This window comes from Bactrocera neohumeralis, chromosome 3 (assembly GCF_024586455.1).
Source record: "Bactrocera neohumeralis isolate Rockhampton chromosome 3, APGP_CSIRO_Bneo_wtdbg2-racon-allhic-juicebox.fasta_v2, whole genome shotgun sequence".
Classification (NCBI taxonomy): Eukaryota; Metazoa; Arthropoda; class Insecta; order Diptera; family Tephritidae; genus Bactrocera; species Bactrocera neohumeralis.
This window is the reverse complement of record NC_065920.1, coordinates 46,211,612-46,238,572: the sequence shown is the minus strand read 5'-3', so window position 1 is coordinate 46,238,572 and position 26,961 is coordinate 46,211,612. Positions and strand designations below refer to the sequence as shown.

General features: G+C 37.8%; 1 protein-coding gene across 1 annotated transcript in view; it reads right to left on the bottom strand.

Moving 5' to 3' along the window:
• The window catches only part of LOC126753688 (cell adhesion molecule Dscam2-like), an 83,366-nt gene that overhangs the window by 52,129 nt on the left and 4,276 nt on the right, over positions 1 to 26,961 (bottom strand). Inside the window, exons 2-4 of the mRNA XM_050465363.1 lie at positions 25,077 to 25,621; positions 14,952 to 15,257; positions 5,098 to 5,270 (exon numbers count right to left, since the gene is read on the bottom strand). Of these exons, the coding sequence (XP_050321320.1) occupies positions 5,098 to 5,270; positions 14,952 to 15,147 (369 nt within the window). The 5' untranslated portion in view covers positions 15,148 to 15,257; positions 25,077 to 25,621. The remainder of the gene's footprint in view (positions 1 to 5,097; positions 5,271 to 14,951; positions 15,258 to 25,076; positions 25,622 to 26,961) is intronic.

Sequence of the window (26,961 nt, the reverse complement as noted above, 5' to 3'; positions counted from 1 at the left end):
AAATAAGAACCGATGAATTTTTGCAAATTTTATGCGTTTTTTTAAAAAAAAAGTTATCAAGCTTTACGCATACATATATATTTTATGAATATTATGTATAAGTTCATTCCTTCCTCTGTTTTTACGCATACATGCTTACTTATTTCTACAAGGTGCTTTCTAAAGTAAAATTCTTCTTCTTAATTGGCGTAGAAACCGCTTAAGCGATTATAGCCGAGTTAACAACAGCGCGCCAGTCGTTTCTTCTTTTCGCTACGTGGCGCCAATTGGATATTCCAAGGTCCTTCTCTACTTGGTCCTTCCAACGGGGAGGAGGTCTTCCTCTTCCTCTGCTTCCCCCGGCGGGTACTGCGTCGAATATTTTCAGAGCTGGAGTGTTTTCGTCCATCCGGACAACATGACCTAGCCAGCGTAGCCGCTGTCTTTTAATTCGCTGCACTATGTCAATGTCGTCGTATATCTCGTACAGCTCATCATTCCATCGAATGCGGTATTCGACGTGGCTAACGCGCAAAGTACCATAAATCTTTCGCAGAACTTTTCTCTCGAAAACTCGCAACGTCGACTCATCCGTTGTTGACATCGTCCAAGACTCTGCTCCATACATCAGGACGGGAATTATGAGTGACTTATAGAGTTTGGTTTTTGTTTGTCGAGAGAGAGGACTTTGCTTCTCAATTGCCTACTCAGTCCGAAGTAGCACCTGTTGGCAAGAGTTATCCTGCGTTGGATTTCTAGGCTGACATTGTTGGTGGTGTTTACGCTGGTTCCAAGATAGACGAAATTATCTACGACTTCAAAGTTATGACTGTCAACAGTGACGTGAGTTCCAAGTCGCGAGTGCAACCTTTGATGACAGGAGATATTTCGTCTTGCCCTCGTTCACTGCCAGACCCATTTTCTGTGCTTCCTTGTCCAGCCTGGAGAAAGCAGAACTAACGGCGCGGGTGTTGAGGCCAATGATATCAATATCATCGGCATACGCCAGCAGCTGTACACTCTTATAGAAGATGGTACCTTCTCTATTTAGTTCTGCGGCTCGAACTATTTTCTCCAAAAGCAGGTTGAAAAAGTCGCACGATAGGGAATCGCCTTGTCTGAAACCTCGTTTGGTATCGAACGGCTCGGAGAGGTCCTTCCCGATCCTGGCGAAGCTTTTGGTGTTGCTCAACGTCAGTTTACACAGCCGTATTAGTTTTGCAGGGATACCAAATTCAGACATCGCGGCATAAAGGCAGCTCCTTTTCGTGCTGTCGAAAGCAGCTTTGAAATCGACGAAGAGGTGGTGTGTGTCGATTCTCCTGTCACGGGTCTTTTCCAAGATTTGGCGCATGATGAATATCTGGTCGGTTGTTGATTTGCCAGGTCTAAAGCCACACTGATAAGGTCCAATCAGTTTGTTGACGGTGGGCTTTAATCTTTCATACAATACGCTCGATAGAACCTTATATGCGATGTTGAGGAGGCTAATCCCACGGTAGTTGGCGCAGATTGTGGGGTCTCCTTTTTTATGGATTGGGCATAGCACACTTAAATTCCAATCGTTGGGCATGCTTTCGTCCGACCATATTTTACAAAGAAGCTGATGCATGCACCTTATCAGTTCTTCGCCGCCGTGTTTGAATAGCTCGGCCGGCAATCCGTCGGCCCCTGCCGCTTTGTTGTTCTTCAGGCGGGCAATTGCTATTCGAACTTCTTCATGGTCGGGTAATGGAACGTCTGCTCCATCGTCATCGATTGGGGAATCGGGTTCTCCTTCTCCTGGTGTTGTGCGTTCACTGCCATTCAGAAGGCTGGAGAAGTGTTCCCTCCATCATTTAAGTATGCTCTGGGCTTCAGTGACTAGATCACCTTTGGGGGTTCTACAGGAATACGCTCCGGTCTTGAAACCTTCCGTAAGTCGCCGCATTTTTTCGTAGAATTTTCGAGCATTACCCTTATCTTACCTTGCGAGGTAGGCAGCCTGTTTTCTCTCCGCTGCGACATGGCACTCTTCGTCGTACCAGTGCTTCAGATAACCATATTTCGGGCCCCGGCGAAGTCAATCAGCCTCAACCCATTTGGGGATGTTTCCTCGTGGAGGCTGAATTTACCGACCGTAGTGCCAAAGATACCTTCTTTGCCCACCCTGGTGTTAAAGTCGCCAAGCACGATTTTGACATCGTGGCGGGGGCAGCTCTCATAAGTGCGCTCCAAGCACTCATAAAAGGCATCTTTGGTCACATCGTCCTTCTCTTCCGTCGGGGCGTGGGCGCAAATCAGTGACATGTTGAAGAACCTCGCTTTGATGCGGATTGTGGCTAGACGTTCATTCACCGCAGTGAATGATAGTACTCGGCGACGGAGTCTCTCTCCCACCACGAATCCTACACCAAACTTGCGCTCCTTTATATGGCCACTGTAGTAAATGTCACAAGAACCTACTCGTCTCTGTCCTTGTCCCGTCCATCGCATTTCTTGGACGGCGGTGATGTCAGCCTTTGTTTTTACGAGGACATCAACCAGCTGGGCAGCGGCACCTTCCCAATTAAGGGACCGGACATTCCAGGTGCATGCCCTCAATTCTTAGTCCTTATTTCGTTTGCCATGGTCGTCATCAAAAGGGGGGTCTCTCATCCGAGGCTGGTTATAGCTCTTCACTGGGGGTGTTGTTTTACGTGGCGGGTCCCAAACCCATTGCACAACCCTTGTAGGTAATGTTTCGCCTTCTCACTTTAGCTCGCCTTCAAACGGATGTTCTTAGGCTACCCAGAGGATACTTGGTCAAAGACCGGAAGCAGTGAGCTGCTTGAGCCATGTGTAAAAGAATCGTTTCTGGCTACTCTGTTGTGAAGGGTGCTCAGAGAACTTTCCTCACTTGCGTGAACTTCTACACATGACTCCATCCTCTTCTAAAGTAAACAGGACTTTGAAAAAAGACAAGACAAACGGTTTTTTCGGCAAAATTAATTTATTTTATTAAAAATAGTCTCCTTATGCATCAATACAGCTTTTTGCACGGTCCAAAAGTATGTCGAACGAGTGTTTTAGCTCGTTGGCCGGTATGGCCACCAGTATGACGGTGCAAGCCTTTTGAATGGCCTCTACGTCTTCAAAACGCTTTCCTTTCATGTGCAAATACATTTTGCCGAAAAGGAAAAAGTCGCACGGTGCCATATCAGGTGAATACGGGGAGTGGTTAATGGTTAAAATGTGATTTTTGGTCAAATAATCGGTCACAAGCGTCTTTTGAATGTTGGATTCTGAGCAATTTGTGGTCGTCAATCAATTTGTGCGGAACAAACCGAGGTGTGTGCTCGTAAGCCCAAATGTTTGGTCAAAATGCGATAAATCGATGTTTTGGAGATGCTCAATTTCATTTTCATGAATTTCAATGATGATTTTGGCTGATTTTTGATGAATTCACGCACAGTTTCGATGGAATTTCCGGCGATCACGGATTTTGATTGGCCCACATGTTGATCGTCATTTATGTCCTCACGACCACTTTGAAAACGTTGAAACCACTTGTGCACTCTGCTGCGGGCTAGGCAATCATCGCCGTAAACTTGTTTCATCAATTGAAACGTTTCGGTAAAAGTTTTACCAATTTTAAAACAAAATTTAATGTTGACTCTTTGTTCAAAGTTAATTTTCGCACCGATAACACAAACGTACTGACACTTAAAACGCAATAACTTCACTTCCATTTTCCACATTGATGAAATGTCATGAAATTCTTACTGGGCAATCGATAAAGATAGCAGATTCTAACGCATCAGGGGGTACTCGATTCAAAAAGTCCGTCAGGTAAGACCTTATAGAATAAATGACGCTAGGACATTGACGAGCTCGAACCCCACAACTATAGAGTTCAATCTTCGGTCAAAAGATTCTTGCGACTGCGCTTAAACCGATGGTAGCCCAGTCCTGAGCAAGTTGCCGCGAAATCCAACTTACCAGTCGTGGCACAAACGAGAAGAGGAGAACCCCGACCCGTTATCATTTTACTGATAGCGGGATTAGCATGCCTTTCCTCGCCATTCCGTAAGCTTAACAATGGCTTGTGGCTCCACTGTGGCCTGAAACCCATACTAGTCTTATTACAAGGCTAGTATCGCCGCCCTGATATCGGAGGTTTATTTGGGTTAACAGCGAGGACACTTCCGGATGTCCAATTAGTTATGATTGACCATGTGCGCTACATCGTCTGCATAGGCAATAAATCGGCAGCCACGATCCTTAAGTTTTTTTAGCAGGTTGTTCACGACCAAGGTCCATAGAAAGGAACGTAAAATAACTTAAACTACTATTACTTTAGACCAAGCGCTTTGCGAATAGTACATCTCTGAAAGTTCGCCCATTTTAATCATACAACCTCGCAGTTTAGTGAAAGCCGGGAATTAGAGAAAAAGTAACAAACAGTTTCCACTTCGCCTTCCTGGAATCGAAGCTCTGGTAAAAAGCTTCTGACAAAATATTTTGCCATGCGGCGTGTGAACCTATTAGACAGTGACCTACTCAGAACACCTTTGTGACGAGATTACCTTTGCTAAGAACAAGTCTAACCCAGAAGTATGTCGCAGCCGCACATGCTCTGGTTGTCGACCATCACTTGGTCGAGTTCATTGGAGGTCCATAGGTCCAATCGGATTAAATTAGGGTAAGATCTGCCCTGCCTAGAAAGCTTTTCGCATACATGTCTAATATGCAAGAAACTTGCTGCTACTACTAACAAGGTCATGTCCACGTTGACTACTTTTGAACGCACAGTCAGCGAGTTTAAAGTTGGCTTTTGGAGTGAATGCACAATTCTCTAAAGAAAGCTGCACTTCGGAGCAACACATCATCTACTACCTGGGAGGCAGCCGACTCCGCTTGAAAGACGCCACACTGGTTTGGTAGTCTGAAAGTTCAGTTAATGGGGAGTTGCCAACAGAAGATTTAACATACTGCCCTCCCTCTTAACTTCGATCCATCCGTGAAAAAGCTCTTCTCCAATGCTTTCGTTAGAGAACAAAAAAGGTATGAGAGTTAAAAAATAAAGAAAGTTTTGCATACATGTTTTGCACGCCTAACTGTAACCGCTATCTAAGCCTGAGACAGAATAAATCTTACCTTTGATATCGAGGTGATGGGATTATTGTCCTTGTCCAGCCATTCGACATTCGGCGGTGGATTGCCATGCGCTATGCAATCGGCAATGCTGCCAGCATTGTTGGTGAATTCGATGCGCGATGGCGGCTCATGCGAAAAATTAGGTCCTTGGGTGTCAAAGTAGTTGGAAGCATCTGAAAGAACAAACATAAAAAATAAATAAAGCAAAGAAGGAGAAAAAAATGTGAAGCACCAGGATACGTATCAATTTGTCACATTGTTTATATGTGCATTTACAGTTATGAGATGGCAATTTAAAGATAAAACTTCAAGCATTAAAAGATTTTATTTGTGTGTTAGAGAAATTAACGTTAAATGCGATGATTGCTGATGCTAACAGTGGATAACCAAAGAAGCACTTCAAGCCGGACAGCTGCTAAAATCCCCCCAGTAATAATGCAGCTAAATTCTTAGAAGCCAGACTGCAATCATATCCCACCTAGATATTATCTCTCGTTTTTTTCTTTCACAAATATTTTTTCTATTTACACACTTTTTTAGTCCCTTCCTGTGCTTCTTTCAACTGTTTGCTTAAGCCCATTTATATGCTTTGCGTTACTGTCGCATGGGTTTCAAGTATTAGCAGCAGCGCCGCTCACAAAGTCTCAGGCAGTTTGTCTTGGCTCTTTGGAAAGTCTACCTTACCAGCAGCACTCTTACGTTCGTTCTTTATATTCTTAACAGCTATGTAGATGCTGCCGTTGCCGCTTTTGTTCCAGAAAGACCTTTTAGAAAGCCCGAGCAAACAGTTGCCGGAATTGGCAAGGGTTTGTCTTTGCTCCACAATGTCGTTTCTTTGCTTACTTGTTTGTCCGGATAAGTGTTTGTTAGCGGAAATGGTGTGAGATGACAGGGGTTGGTGAACAAATTGATAAAGGGTGTCTGTTTTAGACATGTGGTTTTCAAGAAGAAACAAAATGCGTATAATATAATGTTATGGCCGAGAAATAGCTATATTATAAAGATGAGGATTTGTCATCTCATTTTAAAAAGAAATAAAAAGTTCCATAAAATGGATCTAATTGTTGCGCGCGGATGGATGCATGCGTATTTTCTTTGATACTTTGCTCTATAGCAACAATAGCGTCTTCGGTGCTAGCGACCACTAGTAAGTATAAACGTGGTGTGAAACCGATTTATAGTAGCTCGGAATAATAATTCCGCTGGGCAATTAAGTCGTCTTAATATTGGGCGTAGTACGATAAACGAAATATCATTTTAGTAAAAGATGTTCACACTTTCCAAACATTGTTCCGGAACAAGTCTGTTCATTTTTAAATGGCAAGACAAAAATGAGCTGTCAAAAAGGCCACCTACAAAAAAGTATCAAATGATTGAAAACCACCAGTCTAAAAAAACACCCCTTATTAAGATTCATCGCCCACATTTGTTGGAGACACATGCCATGTAATAAACCGCAATGGGTTCAAGTGCATCTTTTACAAATCTTTCTTGCAATTCCCGTGCAAGTTGCAGGTCTAGTCACAGACACATTCATGTAATTACACCCTTAAATTTGTACTCCAACTCCGTTTAAACTAATGGCCTAAAAGTCGCACGAGCAAACAGGAAATTGCAGGGAACAAACTCAATAAAGCCTCCACGTTCTGCAACAGTGCTACTTGCAACACATGCAGGATGTTTCACAGAAACCATATAAAGTATCGTAAATATGTGTTGCACAGAAACACTGAATAAGGCGGAGCTAAGTTCGAGCGAATTCCATTTATAATGCATTTATAATCAGCTGATCTCGACATGAAGTTAATGGCTAAGATTTTAATGCAAATCTCGATATTCGTCTACGCTGTAGTTTATTTTCTTGTGAATTTAAGTAAACAAAATGCTAATCCAAGTTTCTTTTTTCAAGAAAGTTTTGGGAATTCTTCATTTAATTCTCCCCCTTACCTTTTCCTAGGATGGTACAACTGTCCTTAATTATGATGCCAAAAATTAGCGCGATCTGTCAACCAGTGTGTTTACAGCAGCTGTTTATGTCAGTCGACCTCAGTAGTGTTTGTCGAATTTTACAATGACCGAAGATATTGGTTAACGTATTTGTGTTAAATTTTGTGTTGCGACCGAATTTTCGTGTGCCGATACATTGAAAATGTTGCAGAAGGCTTTTGTTGAATCTGCTCTATCAAAAACGCGCACTTACGAATGGTAAAGAGCATTCAAGGAGGGTTGGGAGACCCTCGAAGGCATGCTTCGTTCTGGACGGCCTTCAACGAGTGTGACCGATGATAACGTTGAATAAGGGAATAAAATTGTTGCCGAAAATAGCCATGTGAGCTTGAGAGAGATTGCCCATAAATTGGAGATCTCACACGAGAGCGTACGTACGATTATGCATGAAAAATTGGGCATGCAACGCGTTGTTGCAAGACTTGTTCCGATAAAGCTGAATTTCCTTCGAAAAAAGTATCGAGAGCAGATAGCTGCAGACATGCTGGATCGAACCAATTCGGATCCCACCTTCATGGAACGCATAATTACTGGTGACGAGACATCGGTCTACGAATATGACACACTTACGAACCAGAAATCATCCGAATGGCGGCCCAAAGGCTCGCCAAAGCCGATCGAAAGTGAAGGTCATGCTCATTGTTTTCTTCGATATTCTTGGTGTCGTTCACTATGAATACGTTCCAACTGGTCAAACCGTCAACAAAGAGTATTATCTTGGTGTTATGAGGCGCTTACGAGACGCTATCTCTCGAAAACGTCCGAGTTTGTGGGCCAACAATTCTTGGATTCTTCATCATGGTGACGCACCATCGCAAAAAACCATCATTGTGAACGAATTTTTGGAAAAACACTCAGAAAATATCATTGAGGAAGCACCGTATTCACCTGATATCCTCCCTGTGACTTTTTCTTATTCTCCACACTGAAATATCCACTTCGAGGAACACGCTTCGACTCAATTGAAGACATCAAAACAAATTCGACGCGAGAGCTGAAGGCCATCCCGGAAAGTGCCTATAAAAAATATTTTGACGATTGGAAGAAGAGTTGGCATCACTTCAAATGGGTGTTAGTTTGAAGGCGGTAGAACAAATTATAATGATTATTGAAACATTTTCGTTTTATTTATAAATTCCCGATACTTTCATGACAGTGTACAATCCTTTACTTTGTAAATATAGTCTTTACGAAATTCATTTTACATAAATTTCACGAAAAACAATTCCGGTTAAAGAAACTCATTTTTGTTAAACTCAGTGTTTGTGATCAGTATTTGCTATGTTGTAGTATGATGCAATGATAACTAACTAAGTCAGTCATCTTTACCTTTAAAGGAAGGTGGGTGTAGTCATATGATCCGATCTTTGCAAATGATCGTCATTGCTCTTATCGTACCATTTTCTTATGGTTTTAACCCTTAACAGTTCTGAAAAATAACGCTATGCAGTCGTCAAACTGTTTCGTAGCCTTTCGTTTGAGTTTATATGAATGACCTTTAGGTTCTAAATAAAATGGTTTTACCCTATCTAATATGTTACACGAGCATAACAACAAACGTCAAACGGAAACTTACAACTCTTTCTCCCTTTCTCTGCATGCAAGTAGAAGTCGGAAAACAAAAAAAGTTAAATCACAAATGTGCCTTTGGTATTGGTTTTGTTGAGGTGGAGGCGAAATTAAACTGAAACCAAGAAGATGTAATTACTGCCGCTCCACCAATACAATAATTTTTAGACTCCTTTGTCCCCTTCTTCTTATCCGGTTTGTTTCAAGCAAAGGGGTTTGGAGATTACATTGACATCAACGCTGATGCTGCTGATGAAGACAATGTTGCTGATGATGTCACTATTGAGTCAGGGAATCAAGTGCAAAAAGGCAAGAAAATATGGCGTGATTGGTGAGTGTGACAGCGCTGACGGTAATTGCAAACTTGCACAGCCCATTGAGTTTGAGTTTTTTACACTTATGTTGATACCAAGGAGGGAATAATGTGATAGTGTGGAAGGTTAGGTGCCGGTGGCACTCACAGATTCAGTTATGTGTTTGTGGTTTTACTTGACACAGAGATATGTAGTTAGTACTGTGGAAATAGGAATACTGTTGTAAGAAACTTTAACGGTCCGATATGTTTCGAGTGTACATCTAAAGGGCTATGAACATGAAAAAATAAACTGCTTATTTGTGTAGATATTCGATTTTGAACTTAATAGTTTCTATGGAGATTCTTATCCTAAAATTGCTTATAAAAAACTGTGCTAACGAGAAAATTAATTCTATGTAAAAAGTTTAATATATTTATTTTTATTGACCATTTTACAAAATAGCAAAACTAGTTTTAAGATAAATATAAAAACAAATATATTCAAATTTGTAAGCATTTATTTAAAAAATATTTTTAATTACAATAATTAAAATTTGACCCCTATGTATCATCACAATAATAATGTTTCAAATGCTTGGAAGAGATTATTGTTTTTTCTTTCATGAAATGTTGTATCCAAGTGATCATCTCAAATATTAATAATAGTTAAATTACCAGGCCTTACGCTAATATTTTCCAGAGCTGAGGATTACAATCTACTGTGATCAAATTTAGTTTATACTTCACGTGGTTTTCCAATCGGTAGTATTTTTCTGTAAGTTGGGAGTACAGTTAGTGATATCTATGCTAAATTTCACGTCCAAATATTCATTAGTACTTGAGATACGCGTCGTTTTGTGAGGTTCTAAAAGGAAAATCTTCGATTTTTCCTATTTCTGAATTTATTGAACAAAGAAGTGCGATAATGCACCATCTCTTTCTGCATTGGCTATTCGTGGTCATATCGCCACATTTTCAAATAATATCGTGACGCAACCAACGCATTCGCCTGATTCACCTTCGTGTAACTTCTGGCTATTCAGCAAATTCACATGACCACTCCGAGGTCACCGTTTTGACTCAATTTAGGATATAAAAGGTGAATCGAAGAAGTGCTATGATTACTTGAAAATTCGTTGGCATATTGCAGCGGGAGGGGATTACTTTGAAGGAAATGAACAAGCTGACTGATGTGACTGTTTACGCTGACTGTTCACGGAACAACTAATTCCCTCCGGTTTTTCTCAGGAGAGCCAGACGCTTTTGATTCTTTAATATTGTTGTTGTTCTGGCTCATAACCTAGGCAAACCAGTGTTGGGGAAAGTAGGTCCGCTTGCATATAGACCCTGCTACATAATTAAGGCTATCTTCTTAGGGATGGCGCCAAGTATCCGTAAGCTCCGTACTAGACTGGTATATTTGAGAGTCCCAGCCATGGTTATCCTCGTTATGGGGCGCATGAAATTTTGATCCCGTCTTTTTTGTACCCCTAACCATAGCACGACCTAATTGAATACTGTGCTACTGAGAATGTTCCTCAAACTGCATTCAACTAAAAAGTCAAACCTTAGCAGCCATCGTCTTGAAACTGTGGTATTTATTAACAGTCGAACATTTCGGGGATGGTTCAGCGGATATTTTTGCTAAGGGGTGAGGTGGAAATCAATGCAGAGATAAGCAACTGGGTCCAATACAAAAGAGTGTGAAATGGTGCCTTTTGTGCAAAATTAAATACCAGAATCGCCTAACGTTTGCCAGATCACTACAGCGTTTTCCCACAAAAATGCTTGGTCTAACAAGGAGTGTGCTCTCAGCTCTAAATAAATAGTTTAGAGATAGCCAAGCGGCTTCGAAATCATTAATGTATCTTAGAGTTTCATCAAAATAGTGAAAGAATGGCTTGATCTCTTAATGGATCTAACATTTTAAAAACTGAGTCTCGATGGAACATAGAACGCACATGCCGTCTATTAAAATTCGAAAGGAATAACCTTAAAACTCTAGTAGCAGTGCCAACAAGTCACTATCGAATTGGCAGAGATGCCAGCAAACTACAATGACTATTGTAGAAGCACTCAAGAAGAAGAAGACTATAGAACACTATCTATGTGAATGCAAAGCTTTGTATAGCAACAGAATCACAATTGTTGTTTTCAAAGGTTGCACAAATAAAAATTTTGTAATGAGTAACTTCATTAGGAGCAGAAGACGGTTAAGCGAGGACACTATAGAGTAACTTATTTTAGTCCCGATGATTTCACAATAGCCTAAAGGCCTAGGTGCCTGAAATCGCTTCAATCCAAAATCGGGGATATGATGGTCCTCTGATACCGACTTTTATAATATATGCTTCAGTTGCTCTTATTGCTCAAAATGCCGAAAGAGTTGCATTCACGGACCATTGATTCACCTGATACCAGGTCTTTGTTTTATGTAATGACTGTTTTGTAAATGAATCTATTAACTGACTTGTAGTCTTATAAAAAATTTTAATTTTTCGTCATAACATTACATTCATAAAAGTTAACTTACAAAAATACAATATTTTTAGTAAAAACGTATTACGCTCAGCTTACAAAAATGCGCATTAATGCAATAAGATCGATTATCCAATGAATTAAACAGTTGTGCCGTTGCAGAACAGTTTAAAGATATTGCGACCTTCGTTTTTTTACGTCGGTCGGTGATTTTGTTTAATTTAGTAGTTTTCTTCTTTTGAATTCTCTAGTATACTTATTGTATTATTAAAAATATAAAGTAAGATTTAAATGTAAAAAAGAAAGATATCGAACCATACTAGTAATTTAATGTTTAACGACTTAGTGATTCCCCAGTTATCGTGTAAAAACTCATGAGGCTCTCGAAAACTTTTAAAAAGGTATTGTGCTTAGGCCTACATTGTGCTAGCCATTTGGAGAACAATTGAATTGTCATCTGCAACAAGCAATTTTAACCCATCATAAGAGCTTTGCATTACTTTTTACAAGGGGCTCCTAAGTTTCATTCTGCGTGTTACAAACTTCATTTACCCAAATTTAATAATAAACAGATATATCATGCTTTCATTAAGAAATGTAATTAGAAGGTGACTAATGAAGCAGACAACCAAGGAACACAAACTAAAAATATTAGCCATTAGATATTCGGCAGATATTACAATGAATATGATCCTTGTAACGGAAACCGATCAGGACAACCTTCTCGCACGCCACACAAAAGCACGCCAGGTACAGCAGTAAAACAGAGGGTACTACCCAAATAACCCAAATCCTAAATATCGAACTATCCACTTCCAAGGCAGTCATGAGTGGCACATAACACTAGTTTAGAGTACATTTGTTGCCGAAGAAATTTTAGCTGTTGCTGACTACATATAGTATGCTATTTCCAAAAATATAATTTAAATATTTTTATCAGCTCTAGTTTCAGAGTTTCAGCTATGTAGGTATTACACAGAAAAAAAGATGTATGTATTTATTAAGAAAAATAATTAATCATTAAGTTCTAAAAAACTTCGTTTTAAAGCTCTTCTCCGATGTGTAGACTTTGGAAAATGACGCATTAGAGACCAACAATTGTAAGACATCATATTTGTATCCCAGAAACCCTGATAGCGCTCTTCCATGACGCGTAAGTCTTGATGCATGCGCTCTCTCTGCTCTTCGCTCATATCTCCTAAATTTTCCGGAAACCTCTCTAGGTGACTATGGAGGAAGTGGAGTTTTATACTCATATTGCATCCCATATTTTTTAACTGTCCAAGCCTTTAGTTCTGACTCAGTCATAGAATTTGTAAATTGAGTATCTTTCGTAAGTTGTCTAATTTGGGGGCCATCAAAAATTCCGGCTTTAATCTTTCCATAGTGAGCTGAGGAAATTTTTGGCAAATGTAAGAAAAACATCTTTATCTAGTGATTTTACATACTGTTTCATGATGCCCAGTTTTATATGTAATGGTGGAAGGATAATTTTGTTACGAGCTACTAATGAATTGTGGACTACTATATTGTGCTTTCCTGGCTCAATTTTTTCTCTCAAGGGCCAGTTTTTCTTACCCAATGCTCTTGTTTAGCTCTACTGTCCCAAAGACATATAAAACAGGGAAATTTGATATAATTTGCCACTCATGGTCATTGTATTTTATTTTGTTCAAGACTAGCGAAATGTTACAATATTCCTCTTTTAAGTTTGTACTGTGGGCAATAGGTACCCCAGCGTATTTATTTCCATTATGTAATAGAATTCATTTAAGGCTACGTTTTGAGCTGTCAATGAATAAACGCCAGTCGTTTGGTTCGTATCGCTTCTAGCTCATTTTTATCAACAAGTTCTTCAAATCTGAACAAAAGGTAATGCCGTTTTGTTCGGAAAAATAACGCCCTAATTCTGCATCTCTTTCACGATAAAAACTTATTTTAGTATCCGAGGATAGCAAGTTTTTTTCTTTTAGTCTTGATGCTAACAATTCTGAAGCTTGTTTAGAAAGATTTAAATCTCTTACAAGATCATTCAACTCATTTTGGGAAAGGCGTTTTGGCTCATTAGACATACCTTCAAAATCAGCATCATTTTCTGATAAGCGTGGTCCTACAATGGTTCTAATGGTTCAGATATATTTTTAGGCTCTGAAGAGTTAGGTGAACGCTGCACTGGAAGTTGAACACAACTAGTACTTGGGTACTGCAATTTAGCTCGATTTTTAGTGTTTGAACCGTTTATGTTCACACTACAAAAATAACAGTCTACGAGATGATTTCGTGGTTCTCGCCAAATAGTCGGTGTTCCAAATTTTAAGGCACTTCTTTGACCACTTTTCCATAATCTTAGATATTCCACACAAGATTTACAAACACAATTGGGAGCCCAAGAATTCTTATTTTTATCCAAGAGCACCCCAAAATACTCAAAATAGGTATTTTTCACCAACTCTGATATAACTTTCCACAATTTTTAAACACATATTCTCCGCATATGTAGCAAAAATGATCTGGTTTATTTAAACAACGTCTTCTTGAACTACTCATGCTGCAAAAACTTGAAAAACTAATCTTAACACAGTAAAATACGCCTGTTTTCGATTAATATATATGCTTAAATGATACAAATCAAAAACAAAGTAACTCGAGCTGCTCAAAAATTTTTGAGGGTAGATTTGACAAAAAGAAGTAATAAGTGAACAATATCAATCGCAGAATTCGCGGCAACAGACAAAAAGTTCAATACTGTAAACTAGTGTAATATATGGGAGACATAGAGTAAAAAGTCTTAAGATCAACTGAAGGAAAGCCGATATCAGAGAGCAGTCTCCGGACTCGGGAAAATAGACAAAGAACAGGCTACTGACACCTTGCTTGATGTCGGTTAAAACAATTAGAAAAGGAATACGAGTGTTTCCTGAAAAGAAAACTTCCCATGGAAGCTGTTAAAGTAAGCAGCTCTAAGAAAAGGAACCGCTTCCCTTCGTAAGAAATTCTGCCAAAAAAGCTAAAGCAGTGGATAGACCACCACAACAAAATAGCAATATATCTCAGCAATGTGGCCAGGGATAGCCTCCAGGTGTCCATTATAGATGAATCGCCTTCCTCACCGTACACTATTCAGGAAAGTTAGATGGTGATCGACGTCAGATTGTCGAGTCTTGCTCTAAGTTACGTACTCGATAATCTGCCAGGAGGTCTCCTTGGACATCTTGACGGGTACCGTTTCTAAACTTAGTAAATTTCCCAATTTGATAGCACCCTAATGTTTGTTCACGTAGTTGCATACCACAAGTTAAATACCGGATTGTGTGTTGATGCAACCAAAAATACATAAATTACAATTATCAATTTTAATGTTAATTGCATTCCTGCTATTTTTTCGCATTCGTACACGTGTACAATATGTTCTGTATTTATGTATGGATGTAAGCATAAGTCTACTTATGGCTTAAAATGCACATATAAACATAAATAAATATATATTTCCTTTTACTCCACTAACCTGTACTGGTTGTAACGATGACGACCAGAAAGGCTATCATGAGTGACATGATAATATCAGTCGTTCTTGCGCTGGCAAGTGGCAGCTGGCGAGGCGTTTGACTCCAACGTTTGGTCGCTGCATAATTAAATGAAGCTTTTCGCCGTTTACTCATTTTCCCAATCGCTCGCTTATCATCCATCGGATCGGAAGACATACATAAATAGGTGAGGCGACAAAGAAGCGATGTATTTTTCAATAGCAAATGAACAGCTTTTGGTGGATCCACGGAAGACACGATTTATTAGTTAAAATGACACGTAAAGGCTGCAAATAAAGATAAGAAAAAGCAGAGAAAAAAGTAAATATTTCAGTGTTATGTCAAAAAGGTCGCGCTTCATTAAAAATGTATGAGGCATTGTGGATAGCGAACCGCCATTTTAGATGAGCTAAAAATTTATACAACCAAATAAAGACACACCTGCATAATTACACTGCGAACACACATACGTACATATGTAAATATATCGAAAAGCTTGATTGTGATAAAGCTAAAGGCTATACATTACGATGAAAGAATCTTCTGAACTAAAGGTACACGACAGGTCTCTCCCCTAATTCACTCAAGCGACCAGTAAACTTCCTTCCTAATGCAAAATGTATTTAATACCAGTTATAATCCTTCATGTCTTTATTAATGCATTAAAAGCAAAATAATGTAAGGCTTGTAAAACCAACGGTGTCACATGTGTGTTACGATTTCAAAGCACACTTATGTGCTTTTATCATTATTTCGGTGATGTATGGCACTCATGTGGAAGGTATGTTATCGCAGAACACTTGAAATAAAATTCGTGCATAAATAAGCCCAAAATATGATAACTACTTGAGTTTATTAGCGAATTTCACAAAACTTAACAAACTTGAATTATCATACTCCAGAAATAATTTAGTGACTTATATCAAATATTTTGAACCTTGATAATTTATTATTATAATCTGCAGCAGAGAATCCTTTAAAAACTACAAAAACCTGCATATATTTTACGCAGCGCGAAAATTACATGTGTGAAATTTCAGATCAATATCTCCAAGACTGAGGGAATAGTTTGCATATATACAAACGAACATGGCTAAATTGACTCAACTCGTCACGCTAATCTACTTATATATTAGACTTGCAGGGTCTCCTACATTACCTTTTGGGTGTTACAAACGTCGACCCGAATTTAATATACCCTGAACAGGGTATATTAAGTTTGGCACGGAGTTTGTATCACTCAGAAGGAAGCGTCGGAGACCCTATAAAGTATATATTTAAATGATCAGTATGTTGAGCTGAATCGATTTAGCCATGTCCGTCTGTCTGTATATATACGAAATAGTCCCTCAGTTTTAATGATACCGTTTTGAAATTTAGCAAACGTCATTTTCTCTTCAAGAAGCTGCTCATTTGTCTCTTCACAAAAGTTGGCACAGGTTAGTTTCTAAGATAATAATGAAATATACGAAAAATTGTTCAGATCGGCTTACTATAGCATATAGCTGCTATGCAAACTGAACGATCTGAATCTAGTGCTAGAGTGGAAAACTTTTGCAATTAACAAGTTATATTCACGAAATTTAGTATAGAAGAACAATGTAATCTCAGAAGAAATTGTTCACATCGGATTACTGTAGAATATAGCTTCCATACGAACTGAAGGCTCGGAGTCAAATGCTTGCATTGGAGGCTTTTTCAGTTAACGAGAAATATTCTGCAAATTCGTCGTGGTTTCTCCTCTAAGGCAACGCTACAATAGTTGAAGAAATTTTGCAGGTCGGATAAGAAAACCTGCCATACAAACTGAAAAATCAAAATTAAGTTCTTATGTGACAAGCAAGGTTCATGGATTATTGCCCAAGATATCGCTTTAATCTTCAAAAGAATTGTTAAGAACGGACTTTCATACAAACCGACCGTGTTCATATATGGGCAACTTTGGCTAAATATTATCACAAAATTTGACATGGATTACTTTTGACATTAAAAAGCGAACCAATTTTCTCCGCAATGTAATATAGTTTAATAAAATGTTTTCCTTTGGATGAAAACCACTGGCCGATTACGTCTTTAGATTTACTTAAACACATAGTTACTAAAAGAAATGCACCTGTAAAGGGTATATTAGCTCCGGTGCAGCCGAAGTTAACGTTTTGTCTTGTTTTAGTGTCATTTGGCCACTTACTATGTATCATGATCTGTAATTGTTTTTTTATTGAATTCAGAATGTTCACAATTTCATCATGGAAAGATATAGGCAAGAACAACGTTTACAAATTATTCAATTTTATTATCAAAGTAATTGTTCCTCAATTGCAACTCTGCGTGCGATTTTTCTAATTTATGTTTGTAATAATCTTCCACCTGTGCTCGCTATTCGTCGAATTGTTGAAAAAATCGAACGTACATTTTCTTTACATAATGTTGAAGTGCCAACAGGACAAATAAGCCCTCGAAGTAATGAAAATATTGCTGCCATTCAGGCAATTGTTGAGAAAGGCCGCAATTTGTCGATTCCAAGCTATTCTCAAGAAATGGGACTGTCTCAAACCACAACCTGGTGGATTTTGAAAAAGGGCTTGCATCTCAATAAAATTGTTCTCACTCAAAAACTGAAGCCATTGGACCATCCTAAACGTCGTGAATTTGCTGATTTTGCCTTGCAACAACTTAAGAAAGATAATGATTTTTCATAGTGTCTTATGAGGCTCACTTTATCTGAGTGGTGTGGTATATAAGCAAAACTATCGATTCTCCTGCGAAGAAAATCCACAAATTATTCACAAACAAAGATTATATTCACTTAAATTGACACTTTGGTGTAGTTCGTAATCTGGTGGAATCAACGGTCCTTACTTCTTTCAAAATGAAGCTGGTGACTCTGTTACTGTCAATGGAGAGTGGTATAGATCGATGATAACCAACTATTTATGGTAGCTATCGGAAGAAGTTAATTTCGACAACATTTGGCTCCAACAAGACGAGGTTACGTGTTTGTGTTACCCAGCAAATGCAACAACCGTATTACGCCAAGAAAAGTTTGAAGATTCGATTATATCAAAAAATTATGACATTGAATGATCCAAAAAGTTGTGATTTAGCATCTTGACTTGATATTGTGGTTCTTTCCTGCAAAAAAGTCGTGGAGACCATATGAATGATATTATATTCAAAACATAATTGTATCGATTGTGCTTCACATTAAATAAAAAACATTTGAATTTGCTTAACAATTTTTGTTTAAGACATCACACGTATTGGAAGACTCTGTATCAGCTAAATGCATTTACTTTTTGGAAATTTAGTTTTCTCATTATACAGTATTTAACTGCACTATATTGGTAGTGGCGAAGAAAGAAGAATAGGTTCTTGAAAGGTGAGGAAACTTAGAATACTGGGTCAAGACGACTGCACTAGTTATTTCAGCCGAAGTCAATTACATCAATGTAGATTTCATGCAGATTTCTTAGAAAATACTTTGATACTAAGAGGAATGAAAAAATGATGTGGAACTGTTACGCTAATTTCAGATCCTTTTTGTCAATATAAGAAGAAAAGAAAGAATCCTTTCAAGAGCTTGACTTCGATATTATAACCTGAGAAACAGAAGGGTTACCATTTTGATATTAATTCGATACCTTAGGAGAGCAGTAAGAAGTCGTTTTCATTGAATGACAAGTTCATTTACTGTCTGCAGATTTCTCTGAATTATCAGCAAACAAAGCTATTAAGGAAGCTCTGACCGCCATATTTGTCATATGGTTTGTTGGACAAATAAAAAACCACTATTTTTAGTATATGGGAGTTGGGGTGACATCGACCCAATATTATCTAATTTTGCCAATACCGCGTACCATTAACATGCAACATACTAATAAAATGTTCCCAGAGTTTTACTAAGGTAAAGTCAGATACCATCAGCAATTAAAGAAATATAGAGTCCTCTCTCGAAGTCAGTCGGTCATGTCTTGAAAATCTTTGGAAGACATTTCGAAGAAAAGTTCTGGGCTTATATGGGGAAACCTTATGTCAAGTTTTTGTTCAATTGTATCTATTTTAAGCACAAAGATATACTGTTATGAGTAAAGTACGTTCTGTAATTATCATTGAGAAACTCAAATAACGGGTCTAAATATTCTGTATCTAGGAACGTGAACAGTTTTTCTTGGATTTGAACAATTTTTGGTTATAAGGTGGAATACACTACGGGTATTATTTGTGAAAAGTATCTAGTTTTACTGGAAAGTGCAAGAAACAAGTGGAATTTAAACCTACGCCCATTTCGCTCATTTTCTCAACGTGACATAGGAATATGAGACGAAAGCCAAGTACTAAATTTTGTCGAAATCGGTTTGCCGGGTCCAGAGATATGGGATTTTACAAAAAAATGGGCGATGCTATGCTCATCATCCAACTTTCACACCGGCTCCCAAAAACCCATCTCATACCACCCAGAGGCAAACTTTAGCCGGCCCAAGCTATCTTTTTCAAAAGTTTTTGACCATAGATGCCTTGCTGCTGCGATCACCTGTGTTATATACGAGTTTTATATCTTTATTTTAAAATGGTCCCTTCAATTCGACATACGAGCTCGTAATTATACTCTTGCAACAAAGTTGCTAAGGAAGTATTATAGTTTTGTTTAAATAACGGTTGTTTGTAAGTCCTAAAACTAAAAGAGTCAGATATAGGGTTATATATATCAAAGTGATCAGGGTGACGAGTAGAATTGAAATCCGGATGTCTGTCTGCCCGTCCGTCCGTGCAAGCTGTAACCTGAGTAAAAATTGAGATATATGATGAAACTTGGTACACGTATTTCTTGGCTCCATAAGAAGGTTAAGTTCGAAGATGGGCAAAATCGGCCCACTGCCACGCCCACAAAATGGCGAAAACCGAAAACCTATAAAGTGTCATAACTAAGCCATAAATAAAGATATTAAAGTGAAATTTGGCACAAATGATCGCATTAGGGAGGGGCATATTTGGACGTAACTTTTTGGAAAAGTGGGCTTGTGGCCCCGCCCCCTAATAAGTTTTTTTTTGTACATATCTCGTCGAAACTACTATAGCTATGTCAACCAAACTCTATAGAGTCGTTTCCTTCAAGCATTTCCACATACAGTTCAAAAATGAAGAAATCGGATAATAAATGAAAAAGGTTATGTTGAAAATCACTAAAAGTCTGTTAACCGACTAACAAAAAACGTCAGAAACACTAAATTTTACGGAAGAAATGGCAGAAGAAAGCTGCACCCAGGCTTTTTTTAAAAATTGAAAATGGGCGTGGCGTCGCCCACTTATGGACCAAAAACCATATCTCAGGAACTACTCAACCGATTTCAATGAAATTCGGTATAACATCCTGATAACATGTACGAAATATGGGTGAATCGGGTCACAACCACGCCTTCTTCCAATATAACGCTATTTTGAATTTCATCTGATGCCTTCTCTGTATAATGTATTCATATACCAATGATGATAGCGGAATAAAACTTTACTCAAATACGGTATTTGAAAAATATGTAAATGACAGATAATGAAATCTCGATTATCAATTTATCATGCGAGAGTATAAAATGTTCGGTGACACCCGAACTTAGCCCTTCCTTACTTGTTTTTTTTTTTTTTTTTGAACTAGTGAACCCGCATACCAAATTTCATCAAGATATCTTTAATTTTACTCAAGTTCAGCCTGCAAGGACGGACGGACGGACAGACAGGCATCAGGATCATTTATATATATGTGTATAACACTATATTTATCTTATTTATTTTTAGGTAATACGTACGTTATGTGAAAAAAACTATTATACTCTGTAGCAACAGGTTGCAAGAGGATAGAAATAAAAACGAAATAATGTGAAATCATTGTGCCAAATAAGCAATAAAGGGCATACTTTTTGTAAGCCATTTAACTGCATGCGCTATATATATCATATTAATTACTTTAAATATTTTGTATTAAATTTATATAAAAAATTGTATAATAATCCTTCACAATAAAAACATTTAATTCAGTTACATTTCACTAGTCAAAAACCTGGTGCATTAATAGGTGGTCCTAAGTTATGCAGTGTTGGACCAGATGTGGTCAAGTCCAATAGCAACAAAATGTTAATGTAGCTATATTTTTTCCATATCTTTGGAACACTTCGGTCTATAGTGTTTGGTCCTTTTCTAGTACATAATGTGTTCTTATTTTTTGCAGGGTTCATCTCGATATTTGCCTTTCACAGAAAGTTGCTGTCTGTAAACACATCAACAGAGACCATCAAACGGAACACAAAGGCACATAAAAGGCATCCAACCATTCGGGGCTTGCCCGCCACATTTGAAAATTGCCTAACTGTTACGCTACCCACAAAGCCAGGCACACAGCAGGTCTCCTAACAACAAATATCCGTATATGGAACTAAAGAGCTTTGAAGCAGCGATGTAGGCAGAGGCATGGTATGCTTTCTTTTCAGCTTTTAAGCGCTTTTTTGCAAGTAAACGGGCACTGAATTGAAAGCACATACAAAGGCATTTTTCACCATAATCACATAAAATGAGCTCATGTTCACGCATATGATCGTTGTGCCCGCACACACACGCATATAGGTAAGCAGGGACATGTATTTGTGCGCATATTAAATTTTTTACAAATCCACGTGCAAAATGTGATTCCCCTCTTCACCTTAAGCGCAACTCATCTTCTAATTTTTTGTGTATTTTTCCTTCAGAGGACAAACAAAGGACATGCTAGCCTTGTATCCGTAGCTTGCTTAACAATATCAATTTTCAGCAGCTGCAAAAAAACCCTGTAAATCTCCTTCGAGCTCATTTGCATATATAACCTGTGTAATATTTCAAACAGTATGGTGTCAACAATTCAATTACCAATATGACAAACCCGTTCTGCGTTTGCATGTGGCCCAGAAAATAAGACTTCCACTGTAATGCAAATTTTGCCATTTTGGCATAAATAATATTTCAGTAATATGACCATAATCCCACATGACATTTTTTATTCGCCTATCTATGAGACTTAACACATAGAAAAAACGTAATTACTTGTAATAATTCACGATACTATGTTACAGGTGTTGGATTCCAGTTTCAAATCGATTTTTTATTTTTAGAAATTACTAGAGAACCCGTCCACACTTCACTGTGGCTGATACATATATAATATTACTACCACCATCTATGTATATGCTTTCTATTAGTTGGATTATAACTATTAGTTAATGAGATATAGCATTTTTGTGAAGCAACTTGTGTTAGTTTACAAAAAAATGGATCATAAAGCATTTCGTGTGTTAATAAAGCATTGCTTTTTGGGGGAAAATACTGTTGAATTTGGGCTCAGGGAAATCCACCGTTGAAAAGATATTTGCTAAGCTGGAAACAGGCGAAATGAGCACCGAGGACAATCTGTGTAAAGTGGGTGCCTCGCAAGTTCATAGTCCAACAAATAACTGATTCTGAGAAGTGTTTGAGTGCTCTTTAATCGTAATAAAACAGAATTTTTGCGTCGGTGTATGACAATAGAAACATAGCTCCATCATTTCCCACTGGAGTCCAATCGACAGTCATTCTAGTGGACTGCACATGATGAACTGGTTCTCAAGCGTGGAAAGACGAAAAAGTCGGCTGGAAAGGTTATGACGACATCAGTCTTTTGGGATGCACGTGGTATAATACATAATCAACGACTGATTATTGAGCCAGTTATAATCTATTTCACTGCGTATTTGGTTTCAGTTCTTTTTTACTATTCCAAATAATTAGCAATTGTTTTATTTTTGAGGTAGAATCTGTTTAAAATTGTACGCATATATATTCAAATGATTCCTTCAAACATGAATTTTTAATAAATGCTTGTTATTTGAATTATGATTTTTGTATTTATGAGTTGTATTAAATTTTAACATAAAGAGTCAAAATGTATCCTATGTCCTTACCCTGGTTCTAAGCTACTTCCCCACCAATTTCAGCCAAATCGTTTCAGCCGTTCTTGAGTTATAAATGGTGTGATTAACACAACTCTCTTTTATACATATATATAGAATGGTGAAATAAATTTTTAATAGAGCAAAGGGCGGTTAATTGATCTCTTCGCATATCGACCAGAATTATCTTGGAAAGCAGGGCAGCAGTGGAGTGTTACCAGAAGCAAACGCCTTCACTTCTACTGCGCGACAGATCGCAAAGGATTCGAGGGCAATGTTATAGTGGACTATATTGCCCTGAAAACGTAATCATCATTCAACAAGTAAGGAAGGGCTAAGTTCGGGTGTCACCGAACATTTTATACTCTCGCATGATAAAGTGATAATCGAGATTTCATTATACGTCACTTACATATTTTTCAAATACCGTATTTTTGTAAAGTTTTATTTCGCTATCATCATTGGTTTCTAATGTATATATTATACAGAAAAGGCATCAGATGGAATTCAAAATAGCGTTATATTGGAAGAAGGCGTGGTTGTGAACCGATTTCACCTATATTTCGTACATGTCATCAGGGTGTTAAGAAAATATATTATACCGAATTTCATTGAAATCGGTCTATGGTTTGGTCCATAAGTGTGAGGCCAGGCCCATTTTCAACGACTAAAAAAAGCCTGGGTGCAGCTTCCTTCTGCAATTTCTTCCGTAAAATTTAGTGTTTCTGACGTTTTTGTTAGTCCGTTAACGCACTTTTAGTGATTTTCAACATAACCTTTGTATGGGAGGTGGGTGTGGTTATTATCCGATTTATTTTGAACAGGAAATACCTGAAGAAACGACTATGCAGAGTTTGGTTTAAATAGTTCTAGTAGTTTCCGAGATACGTACAAAAAACAACTTTTGTAGGGTCACTGGCAGTCATAACTTTGAGTTTTCCAAAAAAACACCACCAACAATACGTCCAAAATATGCCTCCTCCCAACAATGCGATTATTGGTGCCGAATTTCACTTTAAGTAACTTTATTTCAGTCCTGCTAGTTATGACACTTTATGTTTTCGGTTTAGTTTGTGGGCATGGTAGTTGGCGATTTTGCCCATCTTCGAAATTAACCTTCTTATGGAGCCAAGGAATACGTGTACTGAAGTTTCGACTCATTTCATCATGATATCTCAACCTTTTTACCTGGCGCCACGTAGCGAAAAGAAGAAACGACTGGCGCGCTGTTGTTACAGCTTGACGGACTATACAAATACGAGACGGACGGATTTATCAGGACAGACAGACAGACATCCGGATTCCAACTCTACTCGTCACCAATGATCACTTTTGGTATATAACCCTATATCTAATATATTTTTTTTTAGGACTTACAAACAACCGTTATGTGAACAAAACTTAATCTGCGTTAGCAAATTGTTGCAAAGTATAAAAATATATGTAGTGATTCGACTATTTAAACAGGAGCATGGCAAGGAAAATCAAAACGTAGCGGAACGTTCTACCTGCGTGCAAAACTTCAAAAGTCATCTGTAAAATGGTATATCGGAAATTTATAAAGTTCAAAAAAGACTAGAGGAACTTGATATTAATACTCATTGGTCATAGTCTGGTGGTTAGACAGATCGGGAAAACTGCAGGAAATGTCAAGAACAAAGCATCAGAAAGCAACGTACCATCTCTTCTGCACTTGTACCACATTGGCAAGGCTACGCTTTAAGCATTTCAGGGCCCTACGTTATGAGATTCTAGAAGAGGTACCGTTAGTCTAGCGACAGGGTCAAGCGCAGGCATCCTAAAGGATGATTACTCCTCACGGACCTCGTAACTGAACTCCATCTGATATTGCAAAGAACCAAACTAGTCTATGCGTGGCTCATTAGCCAACCAAACGAACCTAGCCACAGATATTCATATTTCTTATATACACATATGTTTTACAGTAGTATTGTCAGTAACATTTTTAACAAACTTTTGGCACGCGGAAATTCAATGCAATGACGCAACCTTATGGATCATAAATCTTACTCAAACAAACAGATATTTACACTCAAACATTTCCAAGGCAATACAATTATAATATATACATATATATAACGTTTTATATCCTTTCACATAATTTTGTTATCTTTAAATTGTTGTGGAACCTTATATACTTACATATTTACGAAACCATTTATTTGGTGTGGTTGCATACAGTCCAATTAATGTATGTACACTTTCATTATAATTAAATATGCGCTGATGTTGTATTAAGTATTTTCTATACTCTAATATAATTAGTTATACTCGTATTCTTCACTCCATCTCCTTTGAAATTTTATAACTATGCGTCTATTAGTATGCACCCTTCTCCAATATCTTTAATACTTGTTGGTTTGTTGAAACAAATGTAATTGCCCGATTTTACACTGAAATTGACTCGCCGCCGGAATATTGTTGTTTTAGGTAATAATATCACTCCACAGCAAACACTTTCTTATGTGAAGCATCGTCTTTATTTCGCACATTTCTCGCTTTTGCCTTCAAATCACGTTCCACACATTATTCGCAAATGATTACCGTTAATTGAAGATCTGAGTTAAGTAATCACATGTTACAATGGCAATACTTTACTCAATTGAAATTTATGTGTGGAGCTTTGGAATTTAATACATTTGTTCAATTATTATATTCGCTGTTTTCAGGGTTAAAATTCTAGAAGACTACACAATTTTTATATACATTTGAGATATTTTGATTATAAGCATGTTTGGTCAAATACACTGTTTGTTAAATTTGTTATAAGGACGCAAATTAATAAACTAATGGTTTTTTCAGTTTATTATATGTATATTTTCTAAAACTTATTTAATTATCTATTTTAATGAAGTGAATTTATTAACTTGGACTTTTTACGAATGAAAAAGGTTATCGCTAACAACAGGACTTCTCTGTTTTCTGAAAATCGTTATGACTTTCTCATCGTCTAGTCGTTGAAAACCTCACGTTTTGAAATCATCTAAAACCTAGCCCTAGTCGCCCGACTCCGAATATTATGATTTTCATTGCTATGGTTACTTTTATCTCTTTACAAATATAAGTCCCTGAACGAAGTCATGATGAGAGTACTTTATGTATTGATATTTGTTCCAAATGGGGATATTTATTCAAACTATACGAAAACCTGGATATTTCAAACGACAAGAAAGGTAACTCAATAGAACTGAAAATATTCATGCATACTACTATGAGCAAAAAATTGTAAGACTTTGTTCATAAATTCAAAATTCTGAATTTATTTTTCAAAATCTATGTCGTCCCTCTCAAAGTAATTCCCTTACGCTTATGCCAACGTTTTTTCTAGTACTGGAAACAGATATTAAAGCCAATTTCCGGACTTAAAACGGTTTCCCCAAAGCGGTCATTAAACGGTGGTTGCGGGACGATATTGGTTTAAAATTTGTCACGAAAAATCACGCAGTAGTATGCGATCTTGGATCTTGCAAAAACCACAGGTTGTCGGCCCATGATTCCGGCGAACAGTGTTCCCTATTGACAGTTTGGCTGGTCAAAAGATATTCGGAGTGCACCACTCCGCGATAATTGTAAAAAATTCTAAACATAACCCTGAATATTGACCTGCTTTTATATTGTTTTCCGGCTTCGAATCACTTTTCCCACGATATTCGGCGGATCTATAGTCAGTAATAATATGTTCCATGATACCCTGATAATCGGAAAGCACTGTTTCTCGTAAATTAACGCAACACTGTTTCGAAAAAATTTAGTGATTTTGGAACCAATCGTGCTTTCACTTTTAGACGCACTTATACCCAAATGATCTTTCATAATGGTTTACACTGATTCTTCCGATATTTCAACGATACCTGTAAGATTTCTAACTTTTCGTCGAGTCTCAAACACCAATTCAATTATTTTATTGACGTGTTCATCATCAGTTGGTGTTGATGGCCGTCTTGGACGTGATGCGTAGTTAGCATGTACTCGACCCTCTTTGAATAATTTGTTCCCAGCAAAAACACTTGCAATTGATTACACCGGC